Raw genomic sequence first — 14,898 nt, 5'->3', positions numbered from 1 at the left:
GTGGGGGAAACAGGCTTTTCTTGGAGTTTTTTTTTACTGTCTGTCCCTAATGGAAATTTTGAGTTGGAGGCTTCTCTCACACCCTTTTTGGGATATATGGGAGACAATAAGGGAGCCCAGGGGCTCACCACTGTGATGTTCCTCAAGTTGTGAGTTCCCCAGGATTTTTTTTCTTTCAATTTTTCTTTCTTTCCACCATTCAGAGTCTTCCTATGCTTTCTTGTTGTGTTATGCTCAGGACTTTTTAGTTGTAAGAGGGAGGACCTGGGAGGTATGGGGATACTCTGTCTTGGCCAGAAGCTATTCCATTGATTTTTACCTCTCTAATATCTTTCAAATTCATTAATGTTTCAGCATTCCCATTGCAGCAGCCTCAATATTCACAAACTCTTCTATCCTTTGAACTATTGCAGTGGCTGTCTAATAAATATATACTGTGAGAGCATTTTTCCAATCCAAAAAATAGAGGCACCCAAAAATATGACAAAGGATTATTATTATTATTATTTTATTTTTGTGGTACATGGGCCTCTCACTGCTGTGGCTTCTCCCACTGCGGAGCACAGGCTCCGTACGTGCAGGATCAGCAGCCATGGCTCACGGGCCCAGCAGCTCTGTGGCATGTGGGATCTTCCTAGACCAGGGCACGAACCTGTGTGCCCTGCATCGGCAGGCGGACTCTCAACCACTGCACCACCAGGGAAGCCCTAAAGGATTATTTTTTTAAAAAGCACCTTCCAGTTATGAAAGGTAATCTGGGAGATGCAGCTCAGGTGCCCAGTATTAGGGCTTCTAGGATTTGATGGCTTAACTTTATAGAGACAACATATCAGGTTATTCTAAATGTAGGCTGTCCCCTCATACCTTAAAGTTTTATAATTCTTGTAGAAGATGAAGGGATCACTTCCACCTAAGGTTTTCAGGGAAGCATTCATGCAGAAGCTTGGTTTTATAGGAGAAGATTGGCAGACAACCAGTATGAACGAATGTACAAAGCATACTTGGTGTGGCGGTAGAGTAGACTTGTTTGTTTGAAATAGTTTATGCACTTTTTCCTAATTAATGATAATTATCACTTTGGGTGCTTTTAAAATATACAGATTAGCAAGTCTCTGGATTAGAAAATTTGATTCAATAGGTCTGAGTGGAGGTGTGGAATTCAGTGTTTTATACAAGCATTTCAAGTGATTGTTAGGTTCAGGGAAATTTGGGAAACAGAGAACTGTAGAGAAAATAATGGCAGATCAAGTTGGAATAGAAAGTAGGTGCAAGATTATGTGGGGCTTTAAAAGCCAGGTGAAGGAGCTCAGAATATTGTTGTTGAATATGAGGAATATTTAATATTTGGAAGTCTGTGACTCTCTTCCAGTCTCTACATTGGAAATGGTATACTATGAATGTGGATAGCATAGATTAATTAATAGCTGACATCTTGTTTACATTGAAAGAACTGTTAGGATTACCGGAACTCTGCAAAAATACATAGTTGCAGGAATGAGACCTTTAACTTCAGAGCTCAGGCAAGGGCCAGTGTAAATCAAGTGCATCGAATCTTCAATTTGTCCCCACTCTAGTCTGTAATCAGTGATTTCAGCACCATTACATACGGGAATCTGAAAAATGCAACAAACATAAAAGTTGAGTTCTTTCTATAAGTAGTCACTATACTCAATACTGTGGAAAGTTACAGTATGATCCTTTCAGTGTCAAAGCTTATAATCTATTAAATGTAATGAGATATAGACAAGTGTAGAAATAATTAAACATAAGGCTGAACACTATAATTAACATTAAAAGGCTCAAATAAAATTAAGAGAAAGGATTGGCTAATCCCACATACTAGTGGGATCAAACATAAACTCTAGTACTCTCTGGCTTTTGTACAGTGGTGTAATCAGATCAATCACTTATTATTATTTTTTAAATTTTTACTGAAATATAGTTGATTTACAATGTTGTATTACTTTCAGGTGTGAAGTGATTCAGTTTTATATATATATGTATATATATATATATATAATATATATATTCTTTTTTTACATTCTCTTCCATTATAGGTAATCACTTATTATTATTATCAGACTAAAGGTTTTCTGTTAATGCTAAAAACCCTCTGCTAGAATCTGGGAAAAAAGGATGAAAAATTCAAAGATACTTAGGTGGCTTAATAACTAGGCCAATTCTTTTTGAGCTTGATTATTTTGAATGGGAATATATTCAAATGGATGTAAATTTAAAAAATTTTTCATTACCTCATAGTCACATTTCTTATGTGTCATACTGTATTTATATGCAAACATACTACCAGAGATTTCCCAATGAAGCTTTAAAAAAATACTAATTCTATAAATTGATTTAATTTTATTATCTCTTGTTTTAGTTTTAAAAATTCAATTAGTTGCATATTGATTGTCTCTTTGGTTTTCTAAATTTATTATCCTCCAAAATTACAAGATCTGGAAAGCAGGTTTACCATAGCCTTAGCCATCTTAATTGCACTAGTAACAGGTCTTAGGTGTATTCTAAAACCATGGTCCAAGATTTATGGAACCCTAATCTAGACTCTGACTCCTTAGGGAGTTCTAAACTTTCAAAACCATTTCTAAACCAATTACTGTGCTTTTATATCACCAAAATTAATAAACTGATAACATACTTCCCAACTAAAAACAACACAGGTTGGACCCTTGCAGGTTAGCACAGGTGTACCACATTGAGAAGGAGGGCTTGGGACTGGAGCAGTTTCACACGTCATTGAATGAGATCCAAACTACAAATAAACACAAGCAAACAAGGAAGCAAACACACAAATGATTGTGCAGGCATGGTCACTCCCTACCTTGACAGGAAGTAGAAGCATATATTCATCCAAAGTGAAATGAACTACAAATGGTCAACTGAACAATTTAACTTTCCCAGAGTTATTTTCCTGATTTTAACCAGAAACTGTGGATTCTTCAGGAATTAATTTACTCACTGTGCATCTCACTTTGGAGCCAGAGTGCCCTTGTGCATCATCTTGGTTACCGTTTGCCTTTTTGACATTTGCAAGTGCTTCAGAGTTTCCATTTGCAGGAGGATTGTCTATAAAAATATACAAAATAAACTTAAAATAATTGCAAATGATTTTAAGGATGGTACTTAAAAATACCATATAATTTAAGAAGATATGTTAAAACATATAACAGTTACTTTATGTTAAAGAAACAAAAAACTCAAATTATACTACTTTGTGTCAGTTAATTTTTCTTTTTTTTTTGGTACGTGGGCCTCTCACTGTTGTGGCCTCTCCCGTTGCAGAGCACAGGCTCCGGACGCACAGGCTCAGCAGTCATGGCTCACGGGCCCAGCCGCTCCGCGGCATGTGGGATCTTCCCAGACTGGGGCATGAACCCTCGTCCCCTGCATCGGCAGGCGGACTCTCAACCACTGCGCCACCAGGGAAGCCCCTGTGTCAGTTAATTTTTAATTTAATTTCCAGACATTTAAAAATTTTGTGAGTTTAATTACCAAGAAATAATTTTCTAAACACTATTTGATTTTGTAATAAAAGAAAACCATTTATTCTGCTTTAATAATATTTAATATATAAAAATCAGAAGTTACAAAACAGGAAATTTAGGTGCAGTCATTCAAATCACACAAGAAGCCTCACCACATTGGATGTTCGGTTCTTTGGACTGCACTTTACCATTCAAGGGTGGAGGATGGCAAGATGCAGGAGAAAGAGTAGGTGTTTGAACAGTCAATATATCTGAAGGCTAAGAGAAATACAAAATACCTTATGACTATACTGAATTCAAGTTCGGTTTTATAGAACATTTAGTAATATTACACAGTTCATTTCAATCCTCAATTTAAAAACTTTTCCTTCTCTCTTTTCTCACCTGTCTATGGCCTATAGGCGAAGTGCAAAAGACTCTCTGTTTATATGTAGTACCAGGTTGCAGGTGATCATATAGAAATTCCTTGTAGTTCCACTGTAGATTATGTTCCAGAAATTCATTGAAGGGATAGAAGCAAATTTATGCAATTTATTTATAGGTAGCTTATAAATCTTATCTCATGTATATAAATCTTATCTCATGTATATACCATTTTGGAAATTAACTGTGGTCCAATTACCTATTAACAATAGTTAAATAATTATATTCCCTGTAGAATTAACCATAAAATCATAAGATCAGTTAGTAAACATGATTTGTTACCAAAAGCTGGAGAAATCCAAGTAAGTTCTGGGGTTTAGTTAATAGTATTGTACCAGTGGCAATTTCCTGGTTTTGATAACTGCACTATGGTTATGTAAGATATTAATATTAGGAGATGCGGAGTGAAGGTTATACATGGGAATTCTCTATACTATTTTTGCAACTTCTAGGTAAGTTTAAAATTATTTCAAAATAAAAACTTAAAAATCATGATGCCTTACCATCCAAGTTTTCACTAACTTCTAAACTGTAACTTAACATGTATGTCCCACCATTATCTTTGGGTGGTTCTGAAAAAGAGGAATAAAATTAAAATTATTCTTGAGTAAACTTAAAAGTCTTTCACTGCAATGTTATCTCATAAATTAAAATTTTTTTCATGGAGGTAAAAAATGCAAACATGAAACTTAACAAGATGTTAATATTCAGATATTAATACAGATCATAAAAACATAATCAAATTGCATTATTAGAATATTGGACATGAAGCATTTAAGTAATATTTTAAAGTTCTTTGGAGGAGAACAAAATACTAATTGCATGTACCTTAAAGTTGATTTTGCCAGTTTAAAGGCAAATTAATTTGTATAAATATAATTTCTTGTCAAGTTGATATGTATCACTGATGTGTCCTAAGTGTGGCCTCTATATTAGATAGTCATACTTATAATAACCATAATTTTAAAGGCTCATATAAAGTTCAGTAATTTGTTCATGTGTGAGTTAATGACATAGCAATAGAGAACTAGAAGAAACAATATAGTTTACAATGAAACATTTATATGGTGAAATATTTCATATACAAATGATTAAGAGAATATTTTATAAAGCTGAGGGCAATTAGAGGGAGATTCCTTCTCAATAGTTTATATTTAGACAGAGAGAGTAAATTTTAAATACAAAAGCATTACTTACCCCATCCAATTTTTACTCTGTGTGCATGGATCTTTCCCTTCATATATGGTTTTTTAGGGGATCCAGGCTTATCTGGACAGGTAGTATATTTTACTTCTCCACTGGGGTTGCTCTTTCCTTCCATATTGTAGGCAAAGATCTGCTTGAGTAAAAGAGAATACTTTGGTTGACCACTGGGAATAAATGCCTGATTTGAAAATGTGCAGTTTGCAAATAACACTGTAAAGCAAGTTATTTGACTGAAAATTTCTGAGAACTAAATACAAAATAGTTTTAATTTCAACCCCAAAAGACACTCATTTTTATCTTTAGCAAAGTGTATACTTTTATATTAAAAATATGATACAAGTTTATAAATTATAGCCACATACCCTGAACTTGTATGTAGTACTTCTCTGAAGGTTTCTTATAGTGCATGAAAGGTCTTCTTCATTGTATTTAGGTTTAAAACCCAACCCCTGGAAATGAAAGACAATGAATTTAGGAATAAGGCAGGCCTGGTTCAAGTTTCAGCTTTAATTTATTTTCCATCGGGTGGTCCTTAGAAAACCCCTTAATTTCTCTGAATTTCAGTTTGTCTATATAAAAACGTGGAGATAATTTCTACTTTAAAGGGCTCCTTCTTTCAGGATGTAATGAGATAATGTATATGAAAGCACTTAATGTATTACTTATACAAAACAGTTGTTTTGTATAAGTAGTTGTTTTATTTAAAATGTGGTATTTTGTTGTTTTATTTAAAATGTTGTTTTATTTAAAATGTGGTAAAATATACATAACATAAAATTTACAGCTGCTTTTTAAGTTGACTAGTCTATTCAGTATAGACTTGAAAGTTCAGAATAGAATGAAACAGTTTGCTCACCACCCACATCAGGAATCCAGGGAGATGAGGAAATGGCTTGCTCTGGTAGAAGTATGTAGGAGATCTGTGTGACCATGCAAGTTTGTCCAGGATAGGCCCAAAGTTGAAGAACTAACACACTTCTCTGAGTCTCTGTTCTGCTGTTGTGGCTGTTGCTGCTTCTAACAAATTTGTAGGGACTTGCGTACCTTCAGATTTCCCTGTACAGGCCTGCCTAACCTTGGCTCTACATTGGTCCCATCCAGAACACTGAGACTCAGGAATCATGAAGTTTGATTCAAAATAAGTTAATTAAATTAATAAAATTTTAATTTTTTTTCAGTGTAAAATGCATATAAAATATACCCAAGACTGAAGTTGAAGACTAAAGCATATGAAAGGAAAACTTACAGATCCTGCTTCCTCCATTTCTAGTACATAAGTAAGACTGTCATTTGGGTTTGTGGTAGTTGGGGTACACCATTCTAGTGACAAATTACAGATTCCTGCTTCTTTCAGCTTAGGGGGTGAAGGTGTTGGAGGCATAGTTCCTGATGTATGGAAGACTGCTATTTCACTGAAATCACTGAAAAGTAAATGAAGATGGGAAAATTAGTTTCAGGTTCTTATTGAAGTATAGACTTTAAAATATTGCAGTAAATCAATGTACCTCAAGCCAAAGTTATTTTTGGCAGCTAATCTGAATGAATATTTTGTAGAAGCATTCAGTTTAAGGATCTTGTGCTGTTTCATGGTACCTATATAGCAACTTTTGAAGTCTTCACCTTTGCCCTTAATAATATACACAAAATATTAGAATATTATAAAATGCTACAAATAACAAAAATCCATAATATTAATAATCATTTACAAATTAGTGCTTTTAAAAAATAAAACTGCTTACCTCATCCCATTCCAAAAGGAAGCTATTTATTTTGGAACCATTATCATTGGAACGCTAAAGATATCAGAAAGATAAAATTATGATGAGCTGTTTTTACACCGTATATATATACACATATATATACACATATATACTCATATAAGTATTTATATAATATATGTAATTAATCTGCTTACAATTTATTTTTGAAGCAATCCAGATTTTAAAGTTAAAATGCACTTTTTACAGTCTATAGGACATGCCAAATTTTATGTTTTGTTGTGTTTCCCAAATTTTATGCAATGAAGAAAGTTAGTACTTAAGTAAATTGAGAGGTAGACTTATCGGTAACCACAATTATAAACAAATTTAGGTTGTAGAAATTGACATTTCAATTTTCATTAATTATTGAAATTCTGATTGACATTTCTTAGTTTACTTGGTGCTTGATATAGACAGAAAGAAGAGAAAGATGATTATGGAGAAGGAAAAGTGCTAGGGAAATAAGTCAAATGAGACATGCAAAATTTCATATTTAAAATTCAAGACAAAGTAGAAAGAATGTTTTAAAATTAAAAGACATTTTGAGGTGCTTTTGGCAATAAAAATCCTTACTTTCCACTGTAAATTCAGGCTGCTCTTGGATCGGTTAATCAGTTTGGATGTAAGTGGAGGGTCTGGTTTGCAGCCTGGAGTTGTGAAGCTAACCACTTCAGACACAGTTCTGTGTGCTGAGCCTCTTATAATTGTAATTCTAAAACTGTAATAACAATTGCTGTAAGCTTTCAAATATGTATCCTAACATTTGTAGTAAATTGCATTCTTGAGTTTCTAGATACATTTCTTTTTTTTTAATTGCAGTATAATTGCTTTACAATGTTGTGTTAGTTTCTGCTGTACAGTGAAGTGAATCAGCTATATGTACCCTCCCTCCTGGACCTCCCTCCCACCCCTCACCCCCCATCCCATCCATCTGGGTCATCACAGAGCACTGAGCTGAGCTTCCTGTGCTCTATAGCATGTTCCCAGTAGCTACCTATTTTCCGCATGAGAGTGTTTATATGTCAATCCTAATCTCTCAGTTCTTCCCACCCTCCCCTTCCCCACCCTGTGTCCACATGTCCGTTCTCTACATCTATATCTCTATTCCTGCCCTGCAAATAAGTTCATCTGTACCATTTTTCTAGATTCCGCATATATAAGTTCCATATATTGTTAATATACAATATTTGCTTTTCTCTTTCTGGCTTACTTCACTCCGTATGACAAACTCTAGGTCCATCCACATCTCTACAAATGACCCAATTTCGTTCCTTTTTATGGATGAATAATATTCCATTGTATATATGTACCACATCTTCTTTATCCATTCATCTGTCATTGGACATTTAGTTGTTTCCATGTCCTGGCTATTGTAAATATCCATGTCCTCTCTATTGTAAATAGTGCTGCAATGAACATTGGGGTACGTGTCCTTTTGAATTATGGTCTTCTCAGGGTATATGCCCAGTAGTGGGATTGCTGGGTCATATGGTAGTTCTATTTTTAGTTTTTTAAGGAACTTCCATACTGTTCTCCATAGTGGTTGTATCACTGGACACTATAAAACTCTTAGAGGAAAACATAGGAAAAAACACTCTTTGAAAAACACTCTTTGACATAAACCACAGCAAGATCTTTTTTGACTCATCTCCTAGAGTAATGAAAATAAATACAAAAATAAACAAATAGGACCTAATGAAATTTAAAAGCTTTTGCACAGCAAAGGAAACCATAAACAATATGAAAAGACAGCCCTCAGAATGGGAGAAAATATTTGTAAATGAAGCAACTGACAAAGGATTAATCTCCTAAATATATAAACAACTCATGCAGCTCAATATCAAAAAAAAAACAAACAACCCAATCAAAAAATGGGCAGAAGACCTAAACAGACATTTCACCAAAGAAGACATAAAGATGGCCAAGAGACACATGAAAAGATGCTCAACATCACTAATTATTAGAGAAACACAAATCGAACTTACAATGAGGTGTCGCCTCACACTGGTCAGAATGGCCATCATCAAAAAATCTACAAACAACAAATGCTGGAGAGGGTGTGGAGAAAAGGGAACCCTCTTTCACTGTTGGTGGGCATGTACATTGATACAGCCACCAGATACATTTCTTAGGAGCTAATTATAAAAATTTTTCCAGCTGAATGAAGCTGTATGCTTGCAAATAATGGCTCCCAAATCACCCTTTTACCTGTTTTAAATGAAAGAAGGTGAACTAATGCTGGATTTGTAGGGAGTTGTTTTGAAGCTTGAATGAAAGACCACTCTGCTGGCAAGTAGCAAGGCTGACTATAGGAATCATATAGGTAGTGAACTGATACAGACTCGGGAGTCTGCCTGGCTACAGGATGGGGGAGGTTGTGTAAGATGGAGTTCTTACCTGACAAAATAGGCCACGGATGGTTGTAGATAGTAGAGTAAATGTAACTTCATCGCTGTGAATATAAACCTTTGTTTATAACAGACCTCACACACATTTAAAAGCTAAGTAATAATCTTAATCTTATACATTCAACTGTAAAGAAGCACAATTCTCCTTGAAGTTTAGATAACTTTAACACATTTTATAAAAATACAAAAATGTGATATTAATAGTTCAAAATTCTTCATTTGCATGCCAAATTAATATACCTATAAGAAGTGAAATTTTATTTTACCACTGCAACTTCTTCACACTGTAATAATACAGATTTGTCTTTAGCTAGCTTATTTTAAATTGTGTTGATATGAAAAGCCTCAAAAACACCATGCATCATGCAATTTATTTGTTCACACAGCTACATCTTCCTGAGCAAATGGTCCTAAGTACGTAGGTGTACTCTACCATGAAGCCCTACATTAAAAGTTTTAAAAGAAGAGAGGAGTCTAAAGTGTATACTATTAAATAAGCTCTAACAAAAGATGAACCAAAGTCCTCAATTTAAATAAAATCATGTGAACTTGTTAGGATGGTAGAGTAATTTGCAATGTTTTACTGGCAGACAACTAGAAAAAATTATGTGGTGTGTACGTAAGATACCTGACACATTTTGCATGAGGATGGTCATTTCTCCATAATTTAAAAAGACAGCTTAATTTGTGGTTTTGTTAAGAATTTAGAGGTAAGGGTACAAAGAAGACAAGAGGAAATGGAAGCAGAAAATGGCACTTAGATATTTAAAATGTACCGAGATTCGTAAACATTAAGATGTCTGTTCGGGGCTTCCCTGGAGGCACAGTGGTTGAGAGTCTGCCTGCCGATGCAGGGGACACGGGTTCGTGCCCCGGTCCGGGAGGATCCCACATGCCGCAGAGCGGCTGGGCCCATGAGCCATGGCCGCTGAGCCTGTGCGTCCGGAGCCTGTGCTCCACAACGGAAGAGGCCACAGCAGTGAGAGGCCTGCGTACCGCAAAAAAAAAAAAGATGTCTGTTCATTGTCGACACAACCAAATTCCTCACCTTACCTTTTTCTGCAGTATTTGATGATGGGCTCTTGCTTCGTTTTCCACCTGGTTTCTGTTTGATGTCTCTGCTTTCCGTATCACTCCATTTGTTTCCATGACTAGTTTCAACATAATCACTAGCAGCATTGGAAGTGCTGGCAGCACTGGCTGTATTGAGAGCACCATCAGTGGCAGAAGTACTGGGAGCACTTTCAGAGATGGGAGTGTTGGGAACATTGTCAGAAATGGAAGAGCTTGGAGTACTGTCAATAGGTGATGGTGTGGGAGTACTGTCAGAGGTGGAAGTCTCAGAGGCATAATTAGTGCTGGAAGGGCTCTGAACACCATTATCAGTGGTGGAAGGGTGCAGAGCAGTGTTTGTGGTGGAAGCATTAGGAGCATGGTCAGTGGAAGAATTGTAGGGAGTATTGTCAATGATATAAGTGCTTGGAGGGTGGTCAGTAGTGTGAGTACTAGGAGTATTGTCAGCAGTGTAAATGTTCAGAACATTGTTCACAGTGTAGGTGCTCAAAGTATTTTCAGCAGTGTAGGTGCATGGAACATTGTCCACAGTGTAGGTGCCCAGAGTATTGTCAACAGTGTAGGTACTTGGAGCATTGTCTACAGTGTAAATGCTGGAAGTGTTGTCCACAGTGTAGGTGCTTGAAGTACTGTCAAGTGTAGGTGCTTGGAGTACTGTCAAGTGTAGGTGCTTGGAGCATAGTCTACACTGTAAGTGCTTGGAGTACCAGGAATACTGGAAAAATCATTAACTTTGTTCAAAATCAATGAGGTGTCGGTAATCATACAGCCATCCTTGTGTCCACCAGTTTGGCGCTCTTTCATTTTTTTCTTCATACATTCTCCCGTTTTAGCAGCCCTTTCATCAAGATGGTTATAATTTGCTCTTCCATGGGAATGGGTTTCTAAAAGAGATAATGGAATGCTGTTTAATAATTATAATAATTACATATCTCAAAATCTTTTAAATCTTTGTTTCAAACCACCAAAAAGCACTGATAAACCATGCTTTACTTCAAAAAATTTTTCTACTTTGCTTTAATACAGATATGAGGTGTATGTGTGTGTGTATGTATTATGTATTGAAATATACAGAAAGAAAAACATGAACAAATAGAGACAGTGTTTTCCTTGGGAGTAACTCCACTTCCAAATTTTAAGGTCCTAAGATGACTGTGTCTTTTATATTCCCACTGTACGGCATTAATAATGAAAACATTGTTTATGATTTTTCAATATGATTTTATAGACCCAGTCAGTAAAATAAATATCATAAATCACATGCTATATCAAAGTACAAAAAGGTTATAGAAAATTCTGTTTATGGGCATTTTGCCTAAGACACAAACCAGTACATATTATCATCCATCCTAATATATATGCATGAAATGCAATCATTCATGGAAATGTTACTATCTTCTACTTTTTTAATTTTAATAATTGCCCAAAGCTGTTAATTTTAAACTCAAAATATCTCCTGTTTAAGAAAGTTATATACTACGATGCTGCTCATGGTATATAAATGTTGTTGCTCTTGGTGGCAGTGGTGGTAGTGGTGGTGGCAGCAATGGTGGTGGCAGCTGCTGTGACACAGGCTCTTGGATGTAAGGTGGTGGAAATTCCCCTTGAGCTGAGGGATACATCAGTTGAGGGGCTTGTGGATACAAAGGAGAAGTTGGTGCAATGAAGTGTGATACTTGTTGTAGAAGAGCAGACATGGTCATGTGGTAGTCAATTGTCTGAGGCACAATGCTAATTTTTCGAATCCCATTTTCTTCTACAACCTAAGATGGAAAACAGAATATTAGAATCCATAAAAATCAACATTTTTCCTGCTAAGTTTTACATTTATATTCTGTGCTCTTAAACCAGTGGCTTCAGTGGAGGAAAATCTTTCACCTGGAGGTGGCTGTAAAAGTCATTGGCTGCATTAGATGCAGCATGATTGGCTCCTGAGAAGGCACAATAGTGTAGTCTCCATGACACTCCATCAGCTGAGATTGATATTGACCAGACTGTGGGGTCTTCTGTCGTCTAGACTGCAGAAAATCTGCACGTGGCAGTGGCAGGTAAGGCTATTGGGATATTTGCATATGAGAGCTACTGAGGTGTTCCTGTTTTCCTTTCTTTTTTTTATGGAAGGAAGTTCTAACCAAGGGAACCCTTCTTAGTGCCTGATCTGGTGTGCTGGCACTCAGGGCACTCAGAGCAGTATTGGAGCTGGAGTCCTAGAGTCAGGTGCATGTGAAACTATCACAGTGCCTGGTTTCTGGGGCACAGGTGCACTTGCTGTGGCTATGACATTGATGTCCAACATGAGGACACGTGCAAATATCCCATAGAACTATTACATGGGTCTCACCACTGTGACTCTGGCAGGCAAGGGGTAGGTACAACAGTGACATAGGCCCTGGGATGACAAGGCGTAATGGTGGGTAGGGTGCAGTACTAGCATAGCCTGGTGACAGTGGGTCAAAGTTTCAGCTCTGACCACAGGGAACAGTCACAGGATAGCTGCAGCACATCTCTGATTGCAGCCTGTTAAATCTGTGTGTCAGAACCTGGGGAACTGGGCTCAAAACAGAGGCATCATGGCCCTGGCCATGACGGTTCAGAGCTGTGACCTTGGACTTGGCAGTTCCAATAGTGACTGGTCAGGGGTAGGACCTGAAACCTGGGGGACAGCTCAGGACAGTGACAGCACTGTCTCAGCAATCACGGGTCAGAGATGTGGCCTGGGACCTGGGGACATGACTCAGGTCAGCAGTAATGTCACTGAAAATGAGGGTTCAGAGTCTTGATTAGGGATAAGGATGGAGCTCGGGCAACAACAGCCCAGTGACAGCATTGACATGTTAGAGTCTTAATCTGCAAAGGGATGAGGCTCAGGCTAGTGGCAGCATTCCCGGCATCCCTGGCATTCCATCCCATAGCTGTGACATGGAATCCTGTGGATGGAACTCAGGGTGGCAGCAGGATGGCCCCAATAGTGGCAGTCAAAGCATGACTTGGGACCTAGGGGATGAGGCTCAAGCAGCAGTAGCAGCACCTGTGGCATTGATGATTCAAACTGTTACCCAGAACTTGGTGAGTGGGGCTCAGGGCAGTGGTAGCAAAGTCCTTAAAATGGTGATCAAGCATGACTTAGGACTTGGGGGCAGTGCTCAGGGTGGTGGCAGCACCCTTTGCACTGTCATTTAAAGCTGTAACCTGGAGCCCAGCTGGTGGGGCTCAGTGTGGCTGCAGCATAACTCAAATAATGGCAGCCAAATCATGACTTGGGATCCTGGGGCCAGAAGTCAGGGCAGTCAAAGCCACCCAGAGAGTGATGGGACAAAGCTGTGACCTGGGGCTAAAGGTGGGCAATGAGCAGTGGGAGTTTCAGTCTCATATATAGTGAGGTGCTGTGGTAAGAGACCCCTGAGAGCAGGGCACAGCAGCAACTGGGGTCCCTGAGGTCAAGACTCACCTCAGCAACAGTTCCTGCCTCTGGGAGTAGATGCAGAGGGTGCACTGTAAGCCACTCCATCAGTTGGGATCAGTAAAGACTGTGGCAGAATTTTTGGATATTTATCCAAAGAATATGAAAACACTAATTCAAAAAGGTATATGCACACTTATGTTCATCACAGCATTATTTACAATAGCCAACCTGAGTCCATCAATGGATGAATTAATAAAGAAGATATGATATGTATATCATATCTCATATATATATATATATATATATATTATATACTACTCAGCCATAAAAATTATAAAATCTTGCCGTTTGCAATAACGTGTTCGACCTTGAGAGTATTATGCTAAGTGAAATAAGCCAGATGAAGAAAGACAAATACCATATGATTTCACTCATATGTGGAATATAAAAAACAAAATACCAAAATAAATGAACAAAACAAACCAAACAAAAGCAAGCACATAGATACAGAGGTGAGAGTGCTGGTACCTGATGGGAAGGGGTGGAGGGGAGGACGAAATGGGTGAATGGGATCAACTGTATGCTGATGTAAATTTTTGGTGGTGATCACAGTATAGTGTATGCAGAAGAAGAAATATAATGTTGTACACATGAAATTTATGTAATGTTATAAACCAATGTTCCATCAACAAAATTAAATTTTCTAAAAAGTCCCTTAAAAAAAAAGACTGCAGGAGATCTCTGTAACAAAGGCTGCAAATGTCCACAATGGTGAGGCTTGCTGGGGTTCTGTTTTCCTTCTCTCTGTGTGGTGAAATTCCTTGGAAGGGATTCCCTCTGGTACTGAGCTGCTCCCAACTGGCAGATGGGGTGGTGCAGGCAAAATACTTCCTGTAATTTTCTACACAACCATCCTCGATTTTTGAGTTCTGCGTTTTTCTTGCTGCATTTTTTTCTTGTCCAGAGCTTTCCTTGAGCAGTTTTCTTTGGTCTGTGATTATTTATTTACCGTTCCTGTTGTATTTTTTTGAGGGGGAAGTACAAGCATTGGAGCCTCTTAGCCCTCCATCTTGCTGATGTCACCTGCATTCATTTTCTTAATTTCCCTTTTGAAATGTTCC

General features: G+C 37.4%; 1 protein-coding gene across 1 annotated transcript; it reads right to left on the bottom strand.

The window, feature by feature from the left end:
- Positions 1-1,436: 1,436 nt before the first annotated feature.
- LOC111178217 (uncharacterized) lies at positions 1,437-12,808 on the bottom strand. The gene is given in 9 exon segments (XM_089904920.1): positions 1,437-1,613; positions 2,990-3,084; positions 4,430-4,498; positions 5,124-5,310; positions 6,379-6,553; positions 10,077-11,034; positions 11,037-11,278; positions 11,995-12,137; positions 12,716-12,808. Coding segments are annotated over 9 exon segments (2,139 nt in total).
- Between the last annotated feature and the right edge of the window lie 2,090 nt (positions 12,809-14,898).

Source organism: Delphinapterus leucas, chromosome X, assembly GCF_059928025.1.
Source record: "Delphinapterus leucas isolate spDelLeu-1000000601 "Yukka" chromosome X, BTC_Dleu_Yukka2, whole genome shotgun sequence".
Lineage (NCBI taxonomy): Eukaryota > Metazoa > Chordata > Mammalia > Artiodactyla > Monodontidae > Delphinapterus > Delphinapterus leucas.
Note: the sequence above shows the minus strand (reverse complement) of the source record. Positions and strands in the feature narration are given on the sequence as shown.